This window comes from Eubalaena glacialis, chromosome 15, assembly GCF_028564815.1.
Source record: "Eubalaena glacialis isolate mEubGla1 chromosome 15, mEubGla1.1.hap2.+ XY, whole genome shotgun sequence".
Taxonomy (NCBI): Eukaryota; Metazoa; Chordata; class Mammalia; order Artiodactyla; family Balaenidae; genus Eubalaena; species Eubalaena glacialis.
Window position 1 is genome coordinate 76,368,103 of NC_083730.1, and position 17,924 is coordinate 76,386,026.

Sequence of the window (17,924 nt, forward strand, 5' to 3'; positions counted from 1 at the left end):
TTTACAGTGGTGTGTTAGTTTCTGCTGTACAACAAAGTGAATCAGCTATACATATACATATATCCCCACATCTCCTCCCTCTTGCGTCTCCCTCCCACCCTCCCTATCCCACCCCTCTAGGTGGTCACAAAGCACCGAGCTGATCTCCCTGTGCCATGCAGCTGCTTCCCACTAGCTATCTGTTTTACACTTGGTAGTATATCATATTCATCTTTAAAAGGCCCTGCTTTTTTCACCTACATGTACTGTTTCTTTTCTCATAATGACACCCTAACTGGGAAAGGGATTACGCAATGAATCTAATCATCACAACATTAAGTGTAGAGTAGAGTGTAAAGTTTTCCTGCTCTCTTTTTGTGTTCCATTTTGGAACCGCTTCCTTCTGTTTTGTTTCCAGTGGCCGTGGAGGAAAATGTATTATTTTATGCAAAACATCCCAAGTAGAATTGGGCTAGGAGGGGAAGGTGTTCTCTGCACAGTAGTAGTTTGTAAGCAAGGGATGAGAGGATGCTTATGTTAATAACACCCCCCCCCACCCCGCCCCTCCAAAGAGAAAACTGTAAGAGTTTTGTGTTCAGGGATTTCTTAGGGTTTAATCATTTGGTTGTGTTTTTTTTTTAATTCCACGTGGAAAATCAGCCAGCATCTTTATGTTTCAGTCCTTTAAATAAAGTGCCCTGCTTGAGAGGGGATTGGTATTTCAAATTATTATTATTTTTTTAATTCAGGTTACTCTGTAAGAGAAGCTTATTTTCTCTGGCCATGTCATGCTGGAACAGTTTGATAAACTAGAGGCTGGACGCTCCTTCCTGTAAGATCAGAATTTGAAGTTAAACATTATGGCCTATGGGTGTCTCACAAGTCTCTGGTATAGGATAGATGGTGGCAGAACAGTAGAAAAAGCCAGACTCCAGTTTTGAAGGGCCTCCTCAGTGGTTCTAACCTGATAAAATTCTTTCCCTGCTCTTAAGAAACATTCTCCAGACCTGGGGTGTGAATTGGATCAGTATTAAAATGATCATGATGGGAGATCTACTTGCTGAGCTTAACAGTTAGGTCTGACAATGTTAACTTATTAAACCCAATGACATCTGATGGTCATCTGTTTCATATTTATGCAAGAGATTTGAATTCAGAGTACAAAAAACCCCACTAATACTTGCATACAGTGCCTTGTAGTTTTACACGTATTGACTCTTTCTTGTTAGTTTTTATGGTTATTCTCTGTAGTTGGTAGACATTTGAAAAAGAAAAAAGAAAATTACTCCAGACATGTCCATGTGGAGACATTGAGAGGGGTATTTTGTCTACTTGGGGGAAAGCTGGTACTCTCCTCGGACACCAGTGTCTTTCCTGTGGTCCTGGGGGCTTCCCCCTGCCCTTCAGACTCAGAAACTGGATTCTGTCATGGCACTGGGTCTCTCTCTGCCTCTTACTGTGAAGTTCACATCAATCAGCTGAGTCGGCCCGACTAACACCTTCTCTTCTCTTATCTTCTTCGAGCCCGGTGGTTCTTATTTAAAGACCCCTTTGAGAATCCGATGAGGTAGAGGCTCCCACCCCTCAAAGTGCACTAACTCACATGGTCGATTTACCTGAAAAGCCAGACTGTAGGTGGAGTGTCAGATTTGCTGCTTTACACTCAGCACTCATTCTCAGGAGCCTTGATGCCTGAAGTCCCCATGACCTGAGAGTTCTCCCCTGCAGGCGGCCCTCGTGGAAGTGACGCTGTCCTCAGAAGGTGACACAGGTGGCACAGGCCTGTGGCTGGAGGGGTTAGAAGGCCTAGCCCCCTGGCTCGGCAGCTGCAGTAGCTGGGACCAGGTCATTTCTCCACGGGGTGGCTTTACCCTGGGTGTGGAATCCTGGAATTCCCTGACAGTGAGAGGCCCGTGTCCACATTTTCATGTTTCCTGCTCTAACTGGTGCCAGGCCCCCCCTGGATTCGATAACACAGTCACTGAAGCCACAGCTTGTTAGCCGAGGAGCCTTTGGCATTTCTCTGCCCTTTGTGTTATGCGTTGATTTAAAATTTTCATTCTCCAAGGGCAAGCTTTTTCCTTTATTTTCAGATTCTTGGAAACGGCTCCACAATACTCATCATCCCCATTTTAGGAGGAAGTTCAGGTTCAGAGAGAAGCTAATTGCTCAAGATCACCTTGATAGCAAACGGCACAGTTGAGCCTCAGTTCAAATTCTGTACATTTTAATAGACAACCTCAGACTACCTTCTGCCACATGAATCTTCTAAACAAAGAAGTTTCTTGGATTTGGGTAGAGGAACATTGTCAATTTCAGATGTTAGTAACACAGTTTGAAAATGCATTGTCTTCATTCAGTTGGGTGATCTACTACAGGGATCTGATGAGGTGATCCAGTAGCTTACATATATTGATACTTTCATTATTTTCCTACCTCAGACACACTTGTAATTTCAGATGCACCCTTATTTCAAAAGCAAAATTAAAATTCACGTCTCTCCCTGTCTGTAGGTAAATGGGGATCTTTGGCTTGAACATACTTGTCAGTTACTCTAGATGCATTAAGGATTTTTTTATGTTACATTTATTAATCTTGTTAGTAGTACCTTCTAAATTGTGGTAGAAAATTAATGAAGCAGGTTGCCTATTAAACCTTCATACAGAAAGGTCGTTGAGCTCATATTGGGATGGAGTTCTGTTTGTCAGAGACACTTTAGTGACTCCATCCACAACTCAACTTCTTCACCTGCTATCCCCGAAAAAGAGATTCCCCAAGTAAAACGCCTTATTGATCACTACTGGCAGTGAAAATAGAGCACCAACTCTGTCTCTGGAAAGCGGCAATGAAAAAGGTAAAGAATTAAGCATTTATCTTACCTTTCAGTACGAACTACATTTTAAGGTAACCATAACTCCCTAGTTGGTCATGGGAGATTCATCTTTACAGAAGAATAGCAGCAAATCAGGAGGAAATTGCAGCAACTCAGAAGGAATGATGGAATTAGAAAAAAAATCATCATTTTGCAACTTTTACTGAAAGTATTGATTTAGGCAAAGATCAGTGTATGAAACCACTAAACGAAAGGTAGATGGGGGAATTTTAAATGGAGAGGTCAAACTTTCACCATCTGAATTTTCACATCACTAACGTTGGGGCTCAGGACAGGCCGACCCCAAAATAGGCTAAAGTGGCGTACTGATTATTTTGAATTAAGGTTACTTAAGAAACAACCAATGGAAGAAGAACACTTTGACCCTCCTTTGTCTCCAGAAAGCAGGAAATAAATCTCCCATGTGAAAGGTACCCTCCCGGCCCCAGGAGGTAGAGAGACATCCTTATCACCAGAGATGGCGAATTCAGGGCCGAAAAGGCTGTGTAAACAAACCTTGTTATTACTTCGTCACTAATTTAGGACCCCAAGCCCAAATGTCTTTGTCTTGTCAGTTCTTCACAGATTTATTGTTTCTTTGTCTAAGAAGTATAAAAGCCACCTGCTTTGGTCATTTCTTTAGGTCCTATTTCTGTGAGACTTCTGTACGTATGAATTAAATTTGTTCTTTTCTCCTGTTACTCTGTCTTGTGTCCATTTAATTATTAGACCGGCCAAAAGAACTCAAGAAGGGGAGGGGGAACTTCCCCCTCCCCAACACTGAGGAGAAATAAATGCATCTACTTGTATGAGGCAATATGAAGACTATGTAGTGAGTATTCCTGCCCCCAAAGGTGGACTTGAACGTACTCAAGTTCAGAGCTGACTTTTAGCTTACAGGACACACGGAGGTAGAAGAACAGATTGAGTGACCTTATGAGGAAGCAAACAGGCAAATCCAGAATGGGGGCCATCCTCCAGGACTGCTGTCCTGGTTTCCTCAGTAAGTCACTGGCATGAAGATAAAAAGTGGGTGGTGGGGATGGAGGGGTGCTCGAGTGTAAAACAGATTTCAGAGATATAATAATCAAATGAATGTGTGGATCTTGATTTGATCTTGATTCAAACCCAACTATATGAAAGACACCTCTGAGAGAATCCTGGAAATTTGATTTAGGAAATGGGTATTAGATCTTCAGGATTTATTGTTATTTCCAGGGTGGGGTTGGGAAGTGATAACGGATCATGTTTATTGGAAGGAAAATGTCCATAGTTTTTAGAAATGCAGATAGAAGTAGTAAAGGTAAAACAATACGTAGTCTGAGATTTGCTTTAAAATGCTTTTAAAAAAACGGAGGAAAAGTGAGGGGGAGGATGAAAGTAGCAGACTAAAATCTTGATAACTTCCTGAGGTGTTGATTGACGGGTTATGGGCGTTCACTCTACCATTCTCTACTTCTTGCATGTTTGAAAAATTTTACAAGAATTTTTAAAACCAGTAGCGAAGATTGCTTTGTGTGTGGATCAAGACTATCTTTGGGTAGGGCTGACGATAACCTCGTTGTTGTCCCAGTGTCACGTGTAACCAGCACTGGTGACTTCGGATATAAATTCCTGTGACACATCGTATGGAGATACAGAACGTCCAGCATCTCAAATAACTGAGACTGAAGGAAGGCTGATGTGCTTTTTGGAAACTGCATTAGATGACTGAAAAAGAGCCTCGTGACACTGATGGCAAAGATATGGATAGAGTTGTAATAAATGTATTTGCAACCAGAGTTCTGACTCATCCAAGTCGTGTGGACAGATTTACAACCTTTTGACCGGAAGACTTCTCATCGAAGGATGAGAAAAAAAAAAAGATGGAAAAAGATTATCCAAGAGAGGAAGCATATTAAGACATGAAACTTTAGAAAACTGTATCCATTTACTCACTGAGTATGGAAGACTTCACTGAACCTCATTCAGTCATGAATATCTATTAAATCATAGCTCTGATGTTTACATTTAGCAGGAAAAAAATAATAACCCATGCTATTTAAGATGATCTATCCTGTAAGCATACTTTCCATGCGTAACAAGACTCTGCAAAGTAATTCTCTCTCACTGAGGTTACTTTAACAACTTTCTATTTTTAAATTATGTGACTATTAACTTGTCAAAACATTTCAAAATAATTTCTTTAAAGGAAGTGTTTTCTAATGTGTTGCTCTAAACCAGACCTCACCAACTAATTACCAATATGACTGGTATGAAGAAAAACAAAACTTTAAGAGAAGTCAAAACAAATCTGGATAAATGGGAGAGTTACAAGATATTTCTAGACAGGAACACTCAGTATTGAAAAGATGTCAGTTCTCTTCAAATTAACCAATCAAAATCCACATGAGAATTTTAAAGAATGTGATAAGCTGATCCTCATTCATCTAGAAGAGAAAAATGGGCAAAAATAACCAATAAAATTTTGAAAAAGTTAAACAGCAGGGGTCTGCTCTACCGAATATAAAACATTGCTATAGGAATTAAAACAGTGTGGTCTTGTTTCAGGCACATAAGACACATAAGTGGCAGAGCATGCAAAATCTCCTGTATATGCATATTTATATTCATCTATATAGTAAAATTTGAATTTGGCTTATGAGCAAAGGTAGCATTTTGAGTCTGTTGGGGAAGGGATTGTGCATGATAGCTGGCCATCAGGTAAAGTCATAACCCCTCCACACTGTAAAAAAATAAATTCCCGAGTGTTTAATGAGATAATCATCAAAATATTAAAAATAGAAAAACATGAGAGTATATATTTTTATTACTTTGGGATATAAAGGGCTGTCCCAGGTGAACCCCAAACCTGGAAACCATAAAGGAGAAAATGAATGAATACATGACACAGATGAAGAGTTCTCGTGTGATAAGTGGTATCATGTACCAAATTAAAAGATGAGTAGTTGAAAAATTCCATTGGATGATCTTATACGGAGCATATTTTACTTTGTAAATCTGTTTGCCTAGAGGGTGCTTGTTCTCTGAGGTTCTGGCCTGGTTCACATTGTCTTAGGGAAGAACTGTGGGAGGGGGACAAGGAAGCTCAGCAATTGTATCCAAGTCAGCATTTTTGCCAGTTGTAGAAACAAAATGTCATCTGTCAGTCCTTGGAAGGGAAGTGTTTGCTTTATATATTTATTTTTTGGCCGTGCTGCAAGGCACGCGGGATCTTAGTTCCCCGACCAGGGATCGAACCCAAGCCCCCTGCAGTAAAAGCGCAGAGTCTTAACCACTGGACCACCAGGGAAGTCCTGAAGTGTTTGCTTTAAAAAAAAAAAGCCATGGGGGCTTCCCTGGTGGCGCAGTGGTTGAGAATCTGCCTGCCAATGCAGGGGACGTGGGTTCGAGCCCTGGTCTGGGAGGATCCCACATGCCGCGGAGCAACTGGGCCCGTGAGCCACAGCTGCTGAGCCTGCGCGTCTGGAGCCTGTGCTCCGCAACAAGAGAGGCCGCGATAGTGAGAGCCCCGCGCACCGCGATGAAGAGTGGCCCCCGCTTGCCGCAACTAGAGAAAGCCCTAGCACAGAAACGAAGACCCAACATAGCAATCAATCAATCAATCAATAAATAAAGAAAAAAAAAGCCATGAAAAGCTGGACATTAATCTCAAGGGTGGTAATTTAGGTATTCTCGCGTAGTTAGAAAAATAAGTGAGTCCAAAAGTGGAGGCTGTATGTTGTCTGGCAATTTTCTCTGTGTTTTTTTTTTTTAACCTGCTGCTATCCTTTGTCCATTTACTTCAATTATTCGGTGCAGGCTGGCATGGCTTATCAGATGCTGCACGAGTGGTCCCGTTGCTTTCTCTGTCAGGGGCTCCTTGGGATCTGGAGTTCAGCCATGTTGCACTAGACTCTGTAGGCCCCTGTGATTGCCCCTGTTGACGCGTACCTGTGACACTGCGTTGGGACTCCCTGCTTACCCCACTGTCACCCCTCTAGACGTGGCCCCCTTCAGGGCAGAGACTGGGTGGGACCCACTGTGTATTCTGAGTGTCATGCACAGTGCCTGGCTCGTGGAAAGGAGACACTTCCTATCTTGAATGAATGAGTGATTAAGTGAACAGGGGATGGGTACGGAGGTGTGTATGTTTACAATACATTGTGGGAAATGATACAATGGTGCCATCTGACATGCAGTGGAAACCGAAGTAAGAGGGCTTGCCTCTGCAGGGGTTGGCGAAGGCCAGTGACCCTGACCTGGATCCTGGAGGCTGAGCAGGAGGTTTTCACATGAGGAGAGGCATTAGTGGGAATGGCATTTACAGAATTACAGAGCAGTGAAGAAATCCTGCGTGGCTACTGTGTGAGGACAGAGGGAAGATATGGTTGATGAGGTAGCCTGGGCCGTCTTTGAAAATGCTCCCCATAACGTGCCAGGGAGTTTGGATATTGGGCAAAATGTGAGGCCCTTGGGATCTTTTTTTTAAAATTTATTTTATTGAAGTATAGTTGATTTACAATGTTGTGTTAATTTCTGCTGTACAGAAAAGTGATTCAGTTATACATATATATGCATTCTTTTTCATATTCTTTTCCATTATGGTTTATCGCAGTATATTGAGTCTAGTTCCCTGTGCTATACAGTAGGACCTTGTTGTTTATCCATTCTCTATATAATAGCTTGCATCTGCTAACCCCAGACTTCCAATCCATCCCTCCCCCTCTCCCCTTCCCCCTTGGCAACCGCAAGTCTGTTCTCTGTGTCTGTGAGTCTGTTTCTGTTTTGTAGATAAGTTCATTTGTGTCATATTTTAGATTCCACATATAAGTGATATCATATGGTATTTGCCTTTCTCTGTCTGACTTACTTCTCTTAGTATGATAATCTCTAGGTCCGTCCATGTTTCTGCAAATGGCATTATTTCATTCTTTTTTATGGCTGAGTGATATTCCATTATATATGTATATATACCACATCTTCTTTACCCGTTCATCTTTTGATGGAAATTTAGGTTGTTTCCGTGTCTTGGCTATTGTAAATAGTGCTGCTATGCCTTGGGATCTTTTAAATGAGATAATTCCATGAAAAATGGCTCTTAGGAACAAGGAGGATGCTCCCGGCCCTCCTACGGACTCTCCTTGGCTCCAGTTTTCCCATCCTCTGATGCTTATTCCACACAGACAGCAACGTAGCCATCAAATGAAGCTGCTTCTATATTGTTGCTGATGCAAACGTATTTTGAGAGAAAGATAAATGGATTCAAAAATGATTATTGTAACCAATTTGAAGGGACGGTTTAGATCACAAAGTTTTAGTAACTCTGATTAGGTAAACTTGATGAACCCATAACTTTGTTCATCTTTCATATTGTATCTGTTCAGGGGTAACTTTTGTATTGATGGTGTGGTTTTTTTTGTTTGCTTTTTGTTTTTTGTTTTTGCCAGTGAAATTCAATTATGTTTAGTGTCACTTTAATATCAGGTAATATATTGCAAAAGAAAAGACATTAAAAACAGGATGTGGATTGTCAAAATATTGGGGGAAAAAACACAAAGGAATTCACATTTAGCTTAATTGGGTTGTGGTCGCCTGAATATAGATCATCTCATGCGCTGTTGTTTAATGCTGTGCAAATTACATACAAGACTTTTCTGCCAAAGATCTGGTGAACCGAGGAACCTTGGGAAGAGCTGACAGTATGAAAGAAAGCAGTTTCCTTTTGGGGGAGTTGAATCTTGGTATGATTGCTTAGTTATCCTATCTTAAAAAAAGCCTGCCTTTTGGGTTTCTTGATGGTCATAATGATAACAGCTCTTATTTGGGCAGTGCTTCTAACAAAGCCATCTTGCTTGATCTTCATAACTACCTTATGCATGACTAGTTTTTTTTTAGGTGATGTGTCACATATTATTTGAAATATTTGTTTAGATGCATTTTACTTTGGACATCAGAATAGAACAGAATTAAACTTCACATAGAATATAGAGACTTTTAATAATGGGAGGTATCCATAGTCATCCTTTGGCCAGTAGAGAGCAGATATCTGCTCTTTAAACTACTTTAGTAGTAGAAAAATTCTTTAAGTTATGATACAATATTTATTATACTTACCTTGCATTTATGTAGCAGAACCCCAGTAGGTCATGACAGGTAGGGTTGGTATATCACCAACCAGTTGGTATTAAATTAAAAAAAACCATTATGCCTCCAATTGGTATAGTATTATACATAGTAAGTATATATGCTTATTTTGTTGAGGAGATGTGTAAAGTAATGGTCCAGGAATCTGGAGGCCATATTTTGATTGTTTTAAACTTTCTGTAATAAAAATTTCAAACATGTACAGGAGAGAATCATACAATAAATTTGTCGCCACCACTCAGCTTTATCAGTAATCAACACATAACCAATCTTGTTTCATCCATACATTGTTTCCTTTAGGTTATTTTGAAGCATACCTAGACATGATATATATCATTCATCTGTAAATATTTCTGTATTTCTAAAAGATAAGAGCTCCGAAAATACCCAACATAAGCATAACGCATTGCTACTGCTAAAAAAGTGATACTTCCTTAATATCATAAAATATTCAATCTGTATTCACATATCTTCAGTTTTTTTACAAGAAATTTGTTTTACTTGAATTGAGTTTTAAATAAGGTTCATATGTTACACCTGATTGTTATTTCTTTTAAGTCTTTTTTGAACTATAGGTTCCCTATCATTTTTCCTCTTGAAATTTTTTGTTGAAGAAACTGGGTCATCTGTTGTGTAGAGTTTCCCACACCCAAGATTTTGCTGATTGCATCCTTGTGGTATGATGATGATAATAATAAAATCTCCAGCTTTATTGATGTAATTCATGTAAAATAAACTACACATATTTCAAGACTGCCCCCAGATGCCAGCTGCAATATGTGTCTAAGGTCTACCTGCATTTCTGCCTAACTGACTACACGTTTTGGGGTTCCCACGACCTTCTTCTTAGGTTTGAGATTTCACTAGAACAACTCACAGAACTCAAGAAAGTCCTACACCTATGATTAGTTTTACTGTAAAGGGTTCAACTCAGGAACTGCAAAGTGGTTGTTACGTAGGGCAGGGTCTCATGGGAAGGAGTGGAGTACAGAGCTTCCACACCCTCTCCAGGAGTGCCACCCTCCCAGCACATTGACGGGTTCATCAGCCTGGAAGCTCTCCAGACCTCATCGTTCTAGAGTTCTTATTCAAGTTTCATTACACAGGCCCCATTGATTAAATCATTGGCTATTAGTAATTGAACTCAGTTCTAGCCTCCTGGAAATCAAGTGGTAGGGCTGAAAGTTCCAATCCTCTAATCACATGGTTGGTTCCTCTGGCAACCAGTCCTATCCTGAAGTTATCTAGGGGTTTTCCAAGTCACCTCATTAGCATAAACTCAGGTATGGGTGAAAAGGGCTCCTTATGAATAAGACATTCCTATCACTCAGGATATTCCACCAGTTTTAGGAGCTCTGTGCCAAGAAGCAGGACAGAGACCAAATATCAATACATACATTTTTAATTTTACTGTATATATCATTTCCAAAAGTTTGCTCCTGCCTCTTTGTTATCAAACAATATGTACTCTTTTTTTTTTTTGTAATCTGGCTCCTTTTACTCAGAATAATTTTTTTGAGATCCACCCATGTTATATCAATAATTTATTCCTTTTCATTGTTGAATATTATTACATTATATGGATATCCACTCATATTTATCCATTTGTTCACCTATTGGGGGCACTTGGGTTGTTTCCAGTTTTTGATCATCACAAGTAAAGCTGCTGAGAACATTCATGTACAAGTCTTTGTAAGGGTGTATGCTTTCATTTCCCTGGGGTAAATACCTAGAAGTGGAATTGATGGGATTTTATAGTGGTTTGTGTTTAACTTATTACAAAACTGCCCAATTGTTTTCCAAAGTGTTTGTTTCGTTTTACATTCCCACTTGCAGTGTATGAGAATTCTGGTTATTCCACGTCTTTGCCAATGTGTGATACGGTCAGTCTTTTCAAATTTTAGCTACTCTAATAGGTGTGTAGTAATATCTCATTGTGATTTTAATTTGCCTTTTCCTAATGACTAATGTTGAGAATCTCTTCATATGCTTCTTTGCCATCCACATATCTTCTTTGGTGAGTCTGTATGCATCATTTGCCCATTTTTTTAAGAGGGTTTTTTGTTTTGTTATTCTTGAGCTTTGAAAATCCTTTATATATGCTGGATACAATTCCTCAATCAGATATATGATTTGCCAGCATTTTCTCTCAGTCTGTGGTTTGTCTTTTAATTCTCTCCACTGTTTTTTGAAGAGCAGAATTAAACCAAAATTCAATAACAGAAGGATATCTGGAAATCTCCAAATATCTGGAAATGAATCACCTCAGTTATAAATAACTTACAGTTCAAGGAAAAAAGTATCAAGAGAAATTAGACAATAATTTGAATTGAATGAACATGAAAACAGACTATTAATATCTGTGAGGTACAGTTAAGTCAATGCCCAGAGGAAATTTTATAACTTTAAATGATTATATTAGAAATGTTTAAATTCAGTGATGGGACTTTTTAAGAAATTAGAAAAGTAGCAAATTAATCCCACAGTAAATTGTAAGCATTTAAATAACAAAGAGTGGAAATCAATGAAATATAAAAAATATAAATAATAGAAGAAAATGAATGAAACAAAAACTAAACATCAGTACAGTTGATAAACGTCTGCCTAGATTGATCAAGGGAAAACAAAAGGAAAATACAGTTTAACAGTATAAAGAATGAATGAAGAACTGTCACTAAATCTTACGGAAATTAAAAGGGCAATAAAGAAATATCAAATTTCAGTAATTCGACAAATTGGATGAATTGGACAAATTCCTTAAAAGATACAAGTTACCAGTACAAGAAGGAATAGAAAATATGAATAGCCCTATATCTATGAAAGAAATGGAATTTGTAATTTAAAACCTTCCCACAAAGAAAATTCCAGGCTCAGATGGCTTCACTGATGAGTTCTATCAAACATTTGAAGAATTAATACTGTCTTACACCAACTCTTTCAGAAAAATTAAATAAAGGAATAATTCTCCTCTCATTTTATGAGTCATATTATCTTGATACCAAAACCAGAGAAAGCTATTCTAAGAAAAAAACAAGACTTCTACACTGAAAGCTATGAAATAGTAATAAGAGAAATTATAGAAGCTTAGATAAATGGAGAAATATGTCGTATTTATGCATAGTACACTTAGTATTATTGAGGTTAATTTCCCCCAAATTGATCTGTAGATTCAACAAAATCCCCATCAACGCCTCAGCAGGCTTTTTCTGGGAAGAAATTCCCATGTTGATTTAAAAAACTTACATACAGTGAACCTAGGATAGCCAAAAAACAAAACCAAAAGCAATAAAACAAAGTTGGAATGCTTAGGTTACTAAACCTCCTGATTTCAAGACTTACTAAGCCTAAAGCAATCAAGATAATACAGTATTTTTGTAAGGGTAGACATATAGATCAATGCAACAGGATAGTCCAAAGATAGACCTACACATATTTAGTGTTGAATCAACAAAGATGCCAAGAAAATTCAATGGAGAAGGGATAGTTTTTTCAACAAATGATACCAGAACGATTAGGTATTATAAAGAAAAAAAGAACCTTGGTTCTTACCTTGCATCGTACACAAAAACAACAAATGGATCTTAGACCTAAACATAAAATCTAAACTTTAAAATTTCTAAGGGAAAATATAGGTTAAAATCTTCATGACCTTGGGATGTGAGAGATTTCTTAGCATAGACCGGCTACCAAAGAAATAATCAGCACATTGGAACTCATCAACTAAACACTTGTTCTTTTAGAAGGACTTCATGAAGGAAATGAAGAGGCAAGGTGCAGAGTGGGAGAAAATATTATTCATCAGGGAAATGCAAACTAAAGTACAAATCAAAATGAAATACTATTACACACCCAACAGAGTGGCTAGAAGTAAAAATATTGACAACCGAAGTACTGGCAACTGGAACTATCATATATTGTTGGTGGGAATGTAAAATCCTACACCCAGTTTGGAATATGGTTCAGCAGTTTCTCATAGTGTTCAATATAACTCACCATATGACCAGCAGTTTCACTTCTAGATATTTACCCATGAAAAATGAAAACACATGCCCATAAAAAGACGTATACACAGATGTTTAAAGCAGCTTTATTTGTAATAGCCCCAAACTGGAAACAACCCAAATGTCTATCAACAGATGAACAAATAAACAAATGGTAGAATATTCATACAATGACATACTACTTGGCAATAAGAAGGAACTGGATACTTATGGACACAACAATATGGATGAAGCTTGTTTATGCCGAGGGAAAGAAGCCAGATACAAAAGACAACATATTGTATTATTTATATAAAATTCTAGAACTACAGCAAGTCATCTTTATTAACAGAAAGGAGATCAGTAGTTGCTCAGATCCTAGCATTTGGGGAGATTGATTGCAAAGGAGCATCTTTTGGGGTGATAGAAATATTTGATATCTTGATTAGAAGAGTATGATATGTGAAAAACTCATTTAACAGTACACTTAAATGTGCATTTAATTACATGTAAATTATACCTCAATTAGTTTCAAAAAGGAAGGGATAATGCCAAATTGTTGCCCATCAGTGGATGATAGAGATTTAATTTCTACTTTTTCCATTTGGATAATCGCTTTGGGGGTTCACTTATTGAATAGTCCCTCCTTTCCCCATTTTTCTGCCTTGCCACTTCTATTATGTATCAAGGTTCCATGTATGTGTGGGTCAGTTTATATGCTTTCTGTTCCATTTCATTGGTCAATTTGTTTATCCTGTCTTAATTATTTTAGCTTCATAATAAGCCCTTTTATCATCATTCTTTTTCTTCAGAAATGTCTTGGCTATTCTTGAACCTGTGTTGTTTTGCATACACTTTATAAAGAGCTTATCTGTTTCCGTGTTCTATGAAAAATCCTGTTGGAATATTGACGGGAATTGTATTGAGTTTATAGATGAATCTGGGTAGACTTTGAGTTTCTGCAGTATTAAATCTTTCCATTCCTAACTGTGGTCTATCTTTCCACGTATTAAGATCTTTACTGTCTCTCAGTACAATTTGTAATTTTTCCCTGTAACATTCCTGCACATATTTTAAAAGATTTATTTCAAGGCATTTGATGTTTCTTATTCTGGCGTAAGTGAAATCTTCCTTCTAATTATGTTTTATCGTGGTTTATCATTGATGTATAGAAGTGTGATTTTTTTGAATATTAATATATCCAGGGAACATTTGCTTTTGCTTTAGAAAGAAACTCATTCATCGATTAGCAGAATTTGTCTTGTGTGTGTATGCTTTTAATATTTTTGTAAAGTGGTGGTGTTGAGGGAAAGCTTCCCCAAAGTCCTTAAGTTATTTTTCATAGTCAAGTCTCTACATGTAAGGTTGGCCCTGAGTCATGGGAAGAGGGTACTAGCTGGAGCTGTGGTGTTTCCAGCTTTAAATTTAGTCAGCTGTTTATGCAATCATGGGTGTCAGTAAGAGGCATCTCTCATCAAGCCAGTATCCTTTTTTTGGGCATATTTTTTATTGAGGTATATCTGACAAATGAAATGATTTATATTTAAAGTATACAATGTGATGATGTGATATACACATACATTGTGAAATGAATACCAAAATCAAGTTCATCAAGCCAATATCCTTGAATGAAGACATCCATGTATCTTCCATTCTAGGGATGGAGGCTGTCATTGTTAAAAACATGTCACTCTTCTCTTTTAGTATCCGGAGCGTGATGCAGAAGTATCTCGAGGAGAGACATGAAATCACTTTCAACAAGATTTTTAATCAGAAAATTGGTAAGCCTGCTTGTTTGTTTGGCAAACTGTAATTCCAGCCGTGGTATCAGGTGGCGCCACAATAATGTATAAATGCAGCCCCTAATGCTGTTACGTGCTTTATAACTCAAGCTGGGGATGAAAGAAATTGCATGTAATTAATAACATACTAAATGATTACTTATGTTCCTAGTAATATCTCTTGTAAGTAAGCTATTGGAAAACAGACTAGTTTGGCTGTAGGTTTTAAGACAGTTTAGGAGGTTCCCCAAATCAAAGGATTGGGTACTTGGAAACCAGAAAGAAGCTCTCTTTGGACCCACGTCTGAGGTCCTCTCACTCTCTCACTCTCCTCTCACTCTCACCTCTCAAGATCAGTGAGCTTCTCTCACTGATCTTGTACGTTCCGTGATCACGGGGTTGGCATGTGTCTTCGTAAACCTCACCCTGCTCTTGTGTCTGCTTCCAAAGTGTGGGACTGGCTTACTTGATCAGTTCTCATGGGTTTGTGGGTTTTGTTTGCTGCTCACTATTGTCAGTTCCACATCAATTTCCCTTATTCCTGTGGCTCCATTTGGAATCTCTACTTAGCCGGTCACCAGGACTCCCCCTGTTGTGTACACAGATCTCATGGACCCATGCCCACCTCTGGCCAGCGCTGGTCTCAGCCTATGCAGATGTGTGGTTGTGTAGGAATGCTCTGTGGTGACCGCAGTTAGTGCCCTAGAGAAATTAGGACTGGACAGGAATTGCTTTAGTGGGAATTTCAAGACCCACAAAGAAATGAGACACTGTATTCTCACCTGCCTTCTGAAAGACTGGCAGTTTGTTTAAAGGTGACTGTTGGCCGGGTTAGATGAGAGCTGTTGTCCACCTGTTTTGTTTTTTTTTTTCCCATTCCCCAAAATCAGTTCCCACTGTCCAGAAATTTCCTAAACAATCTTTTGTTCTTGAGGCTAGGATTCATCATTTGGCCTGTCATCTGGCTCTATTGTTAACTTGCCCACAGTGGTGTAATAAGCAGATCATGCTAGAGTTTTTCCATGAAATCAGCATAACTGAATACAAGAGACCAGGAAGCTCTTTTCGTCTCTTTGCATCTTGTTTGCCTCCCACAACTGCTCAGAGAAGGTTTGCGGAGGAACTGTGTCTGAGTTTTTTAATTAACTTAATACTAGAGGATTACTCTGTTAAAATTTCAAGAAATTAAAGTCTTCCTAAAGTTTCCTGGAACTCTGCTTCTGCATGTAGTTCTGTTTCCATGATTCGTAGACACAGGCTGGGACTTTCTTGGCGGTCCAGTTGTTAAGACTCTGTGCTTCCACTGCAAGGGGCATGGGTTTGCTCCCTGGTTGGGGAACTAAGATTCCCGCATGCTACACAGCACAGCAAAAAAGAAAAAAAAAATTTCCATAGACACAGGCTGACTGATCCCTTTGAGACTGAATATTCTTAGAGATAATTCTGGGTCACCCTTCCGTGTACAGGTAAGGAGGTGTAGACCCAGGTTGATGAAGTGACTTGTTCTGATCTGACGTTCTCCTTCTCTGATAATTCTTTAAAGGCTCTTGGAAAGAAAACCATGACTGTAAAATACTGTAGAAAGTCACCCAGTAAAAACTGGAGAGATTTTTTGTTTTTTTAGAAAGAATTACAGTGATCTCCTTTGTTCAAGGAAAGCAGAAACCAGTGCGGAAAGTCTTTGGAAGTTTGTGAACCACTTTTTGTCACAAAGTAGCCGTCTATGAAGGCAGTCTTCTGTAGATGTGGCTTCTGTGATAACCCACAAAATACAGTGGTCAAAAGGCGGCTGGCGTGCTCTGGAGAAGCAGGTGAAGAGTAGCCCGTCCGTTCTGAGGACGACGTGGGGAGAGCCCTTAGCCACGTGGAAACGTTTCATCCTGAGCATCAGGATTTGGTGGGGGAACAGATTTGGCTTTCATCTCATCCTTTATTGTTGCTTCTCGTTGCTTCCATGGTGTTTGGTTACCTGCCATCTATATAAATGCTCTCCTTTGCTTCTGATTTTGTACTGAAAAGCAGAAAATAAAACTAGCCTGATAACAAGATTGAGAAACTCCGTATCTTTGAGAGGGAAGGCAAAAAAGGAATTCTTTATTGGTTACTCAAATTTTTAAAAATGTTTTACAGCTTTGTTGAGATATATTTGAGATCGCATAAAATTCACCCATTTCGAATATACAGTTCAGTGGGTTCTCGTGCATTCGTGCAGAGTTGCGTGACCGTCAACAACTCTTGTCACAGAACATTTTCAACACCCCAGAAAGAAACTCCACTCCCATCAGCAGTCCCTTTCCATTCTCCCTCTCCCCCCAACCCCTAAGTACCACTAATCTAATTTCTGCCTCTGTGGATTTGCCCGTGTCGGACATGCCACATAAACGGCATCATAAGAAGAGCTAACACCTATCCTTCTCAAACTCTTCCAAAATATAGCAGAGGGACTCATTCTACAAGGACACCATCACTCATTCTACAAGACCACCATCACCCTGATACCAAAACCAGACAAAGATGTCACAAAGAAAGAAAACTGCAGGCCAATATCACTGATGAACATAGATGCAAAAATCCTCAACAAAATACTAGCAAACAGAATCCAACAGCACATTAAAAGGATCATACACCATGATCAAGTGGGGTTTATCCCAGGAATGTAAGGATTCTTCAATATACGCAAATCAATTAATGTGATACACCATATTAACAAATTGAAGGAGAAAAACCATATGATCATCTCAATAGATGCAGAGAAAGCTTTCGACAAAATTCAACATCCATTTATGATAAAAGCCCTGCAGAAAGTAGGCACAGAGGGAACTTTCCTCAACATAATAAAGGCCATATATGACAAACCCACAGCCAACATCGTCCTCAATGGTGAAAAACTGAAACCATTTCCTCTAAGATCAGGAACAAGATAAGGTTGCCCACTCTCACCACTATTATTCAACATAGTTTTGGAAGTTTTAGCCACAGCAATCAGAGAAGAAAAAGAAATAAAAGGAATCCAAATCGGAAAAGAAGAAGTAAAGCTGTCACTGTTTGCAGATGATATGATACTATACATAGAGAATCCTGAAGATGCTACCAGAAAACTACTAGAGCTAATCAATGAATTTGGTAAAGTAGCAGGATACAAAATGAATGCACAGAAATCTCTTGCATTCCTATACACTAATGATG

General features: G+C 38.8%; 1 protein-coding gene across 1 annotated transcript in view; it reads left to right on the forward strand.

Annotated features, from left to right (window-relative positions):
• Positions 1-17,924, forward strand: part of LOC133074924 (beta-adrenergic receptor kinase 2) — a 116,511-nt gene that overhangs the window by 8,443 nt on the left and 90,144 nt on the right. The window contains exon 2 of the mRNA XM_061168878.1: positions 14,662-14,738. Coding sequence (XP_061024861.1) covers positions 14,662-14,738 — 77 coding nt within the window. The remainder of the gene's footprint in view (positions 1-14,661; positions 14,739-17,924) is intronic.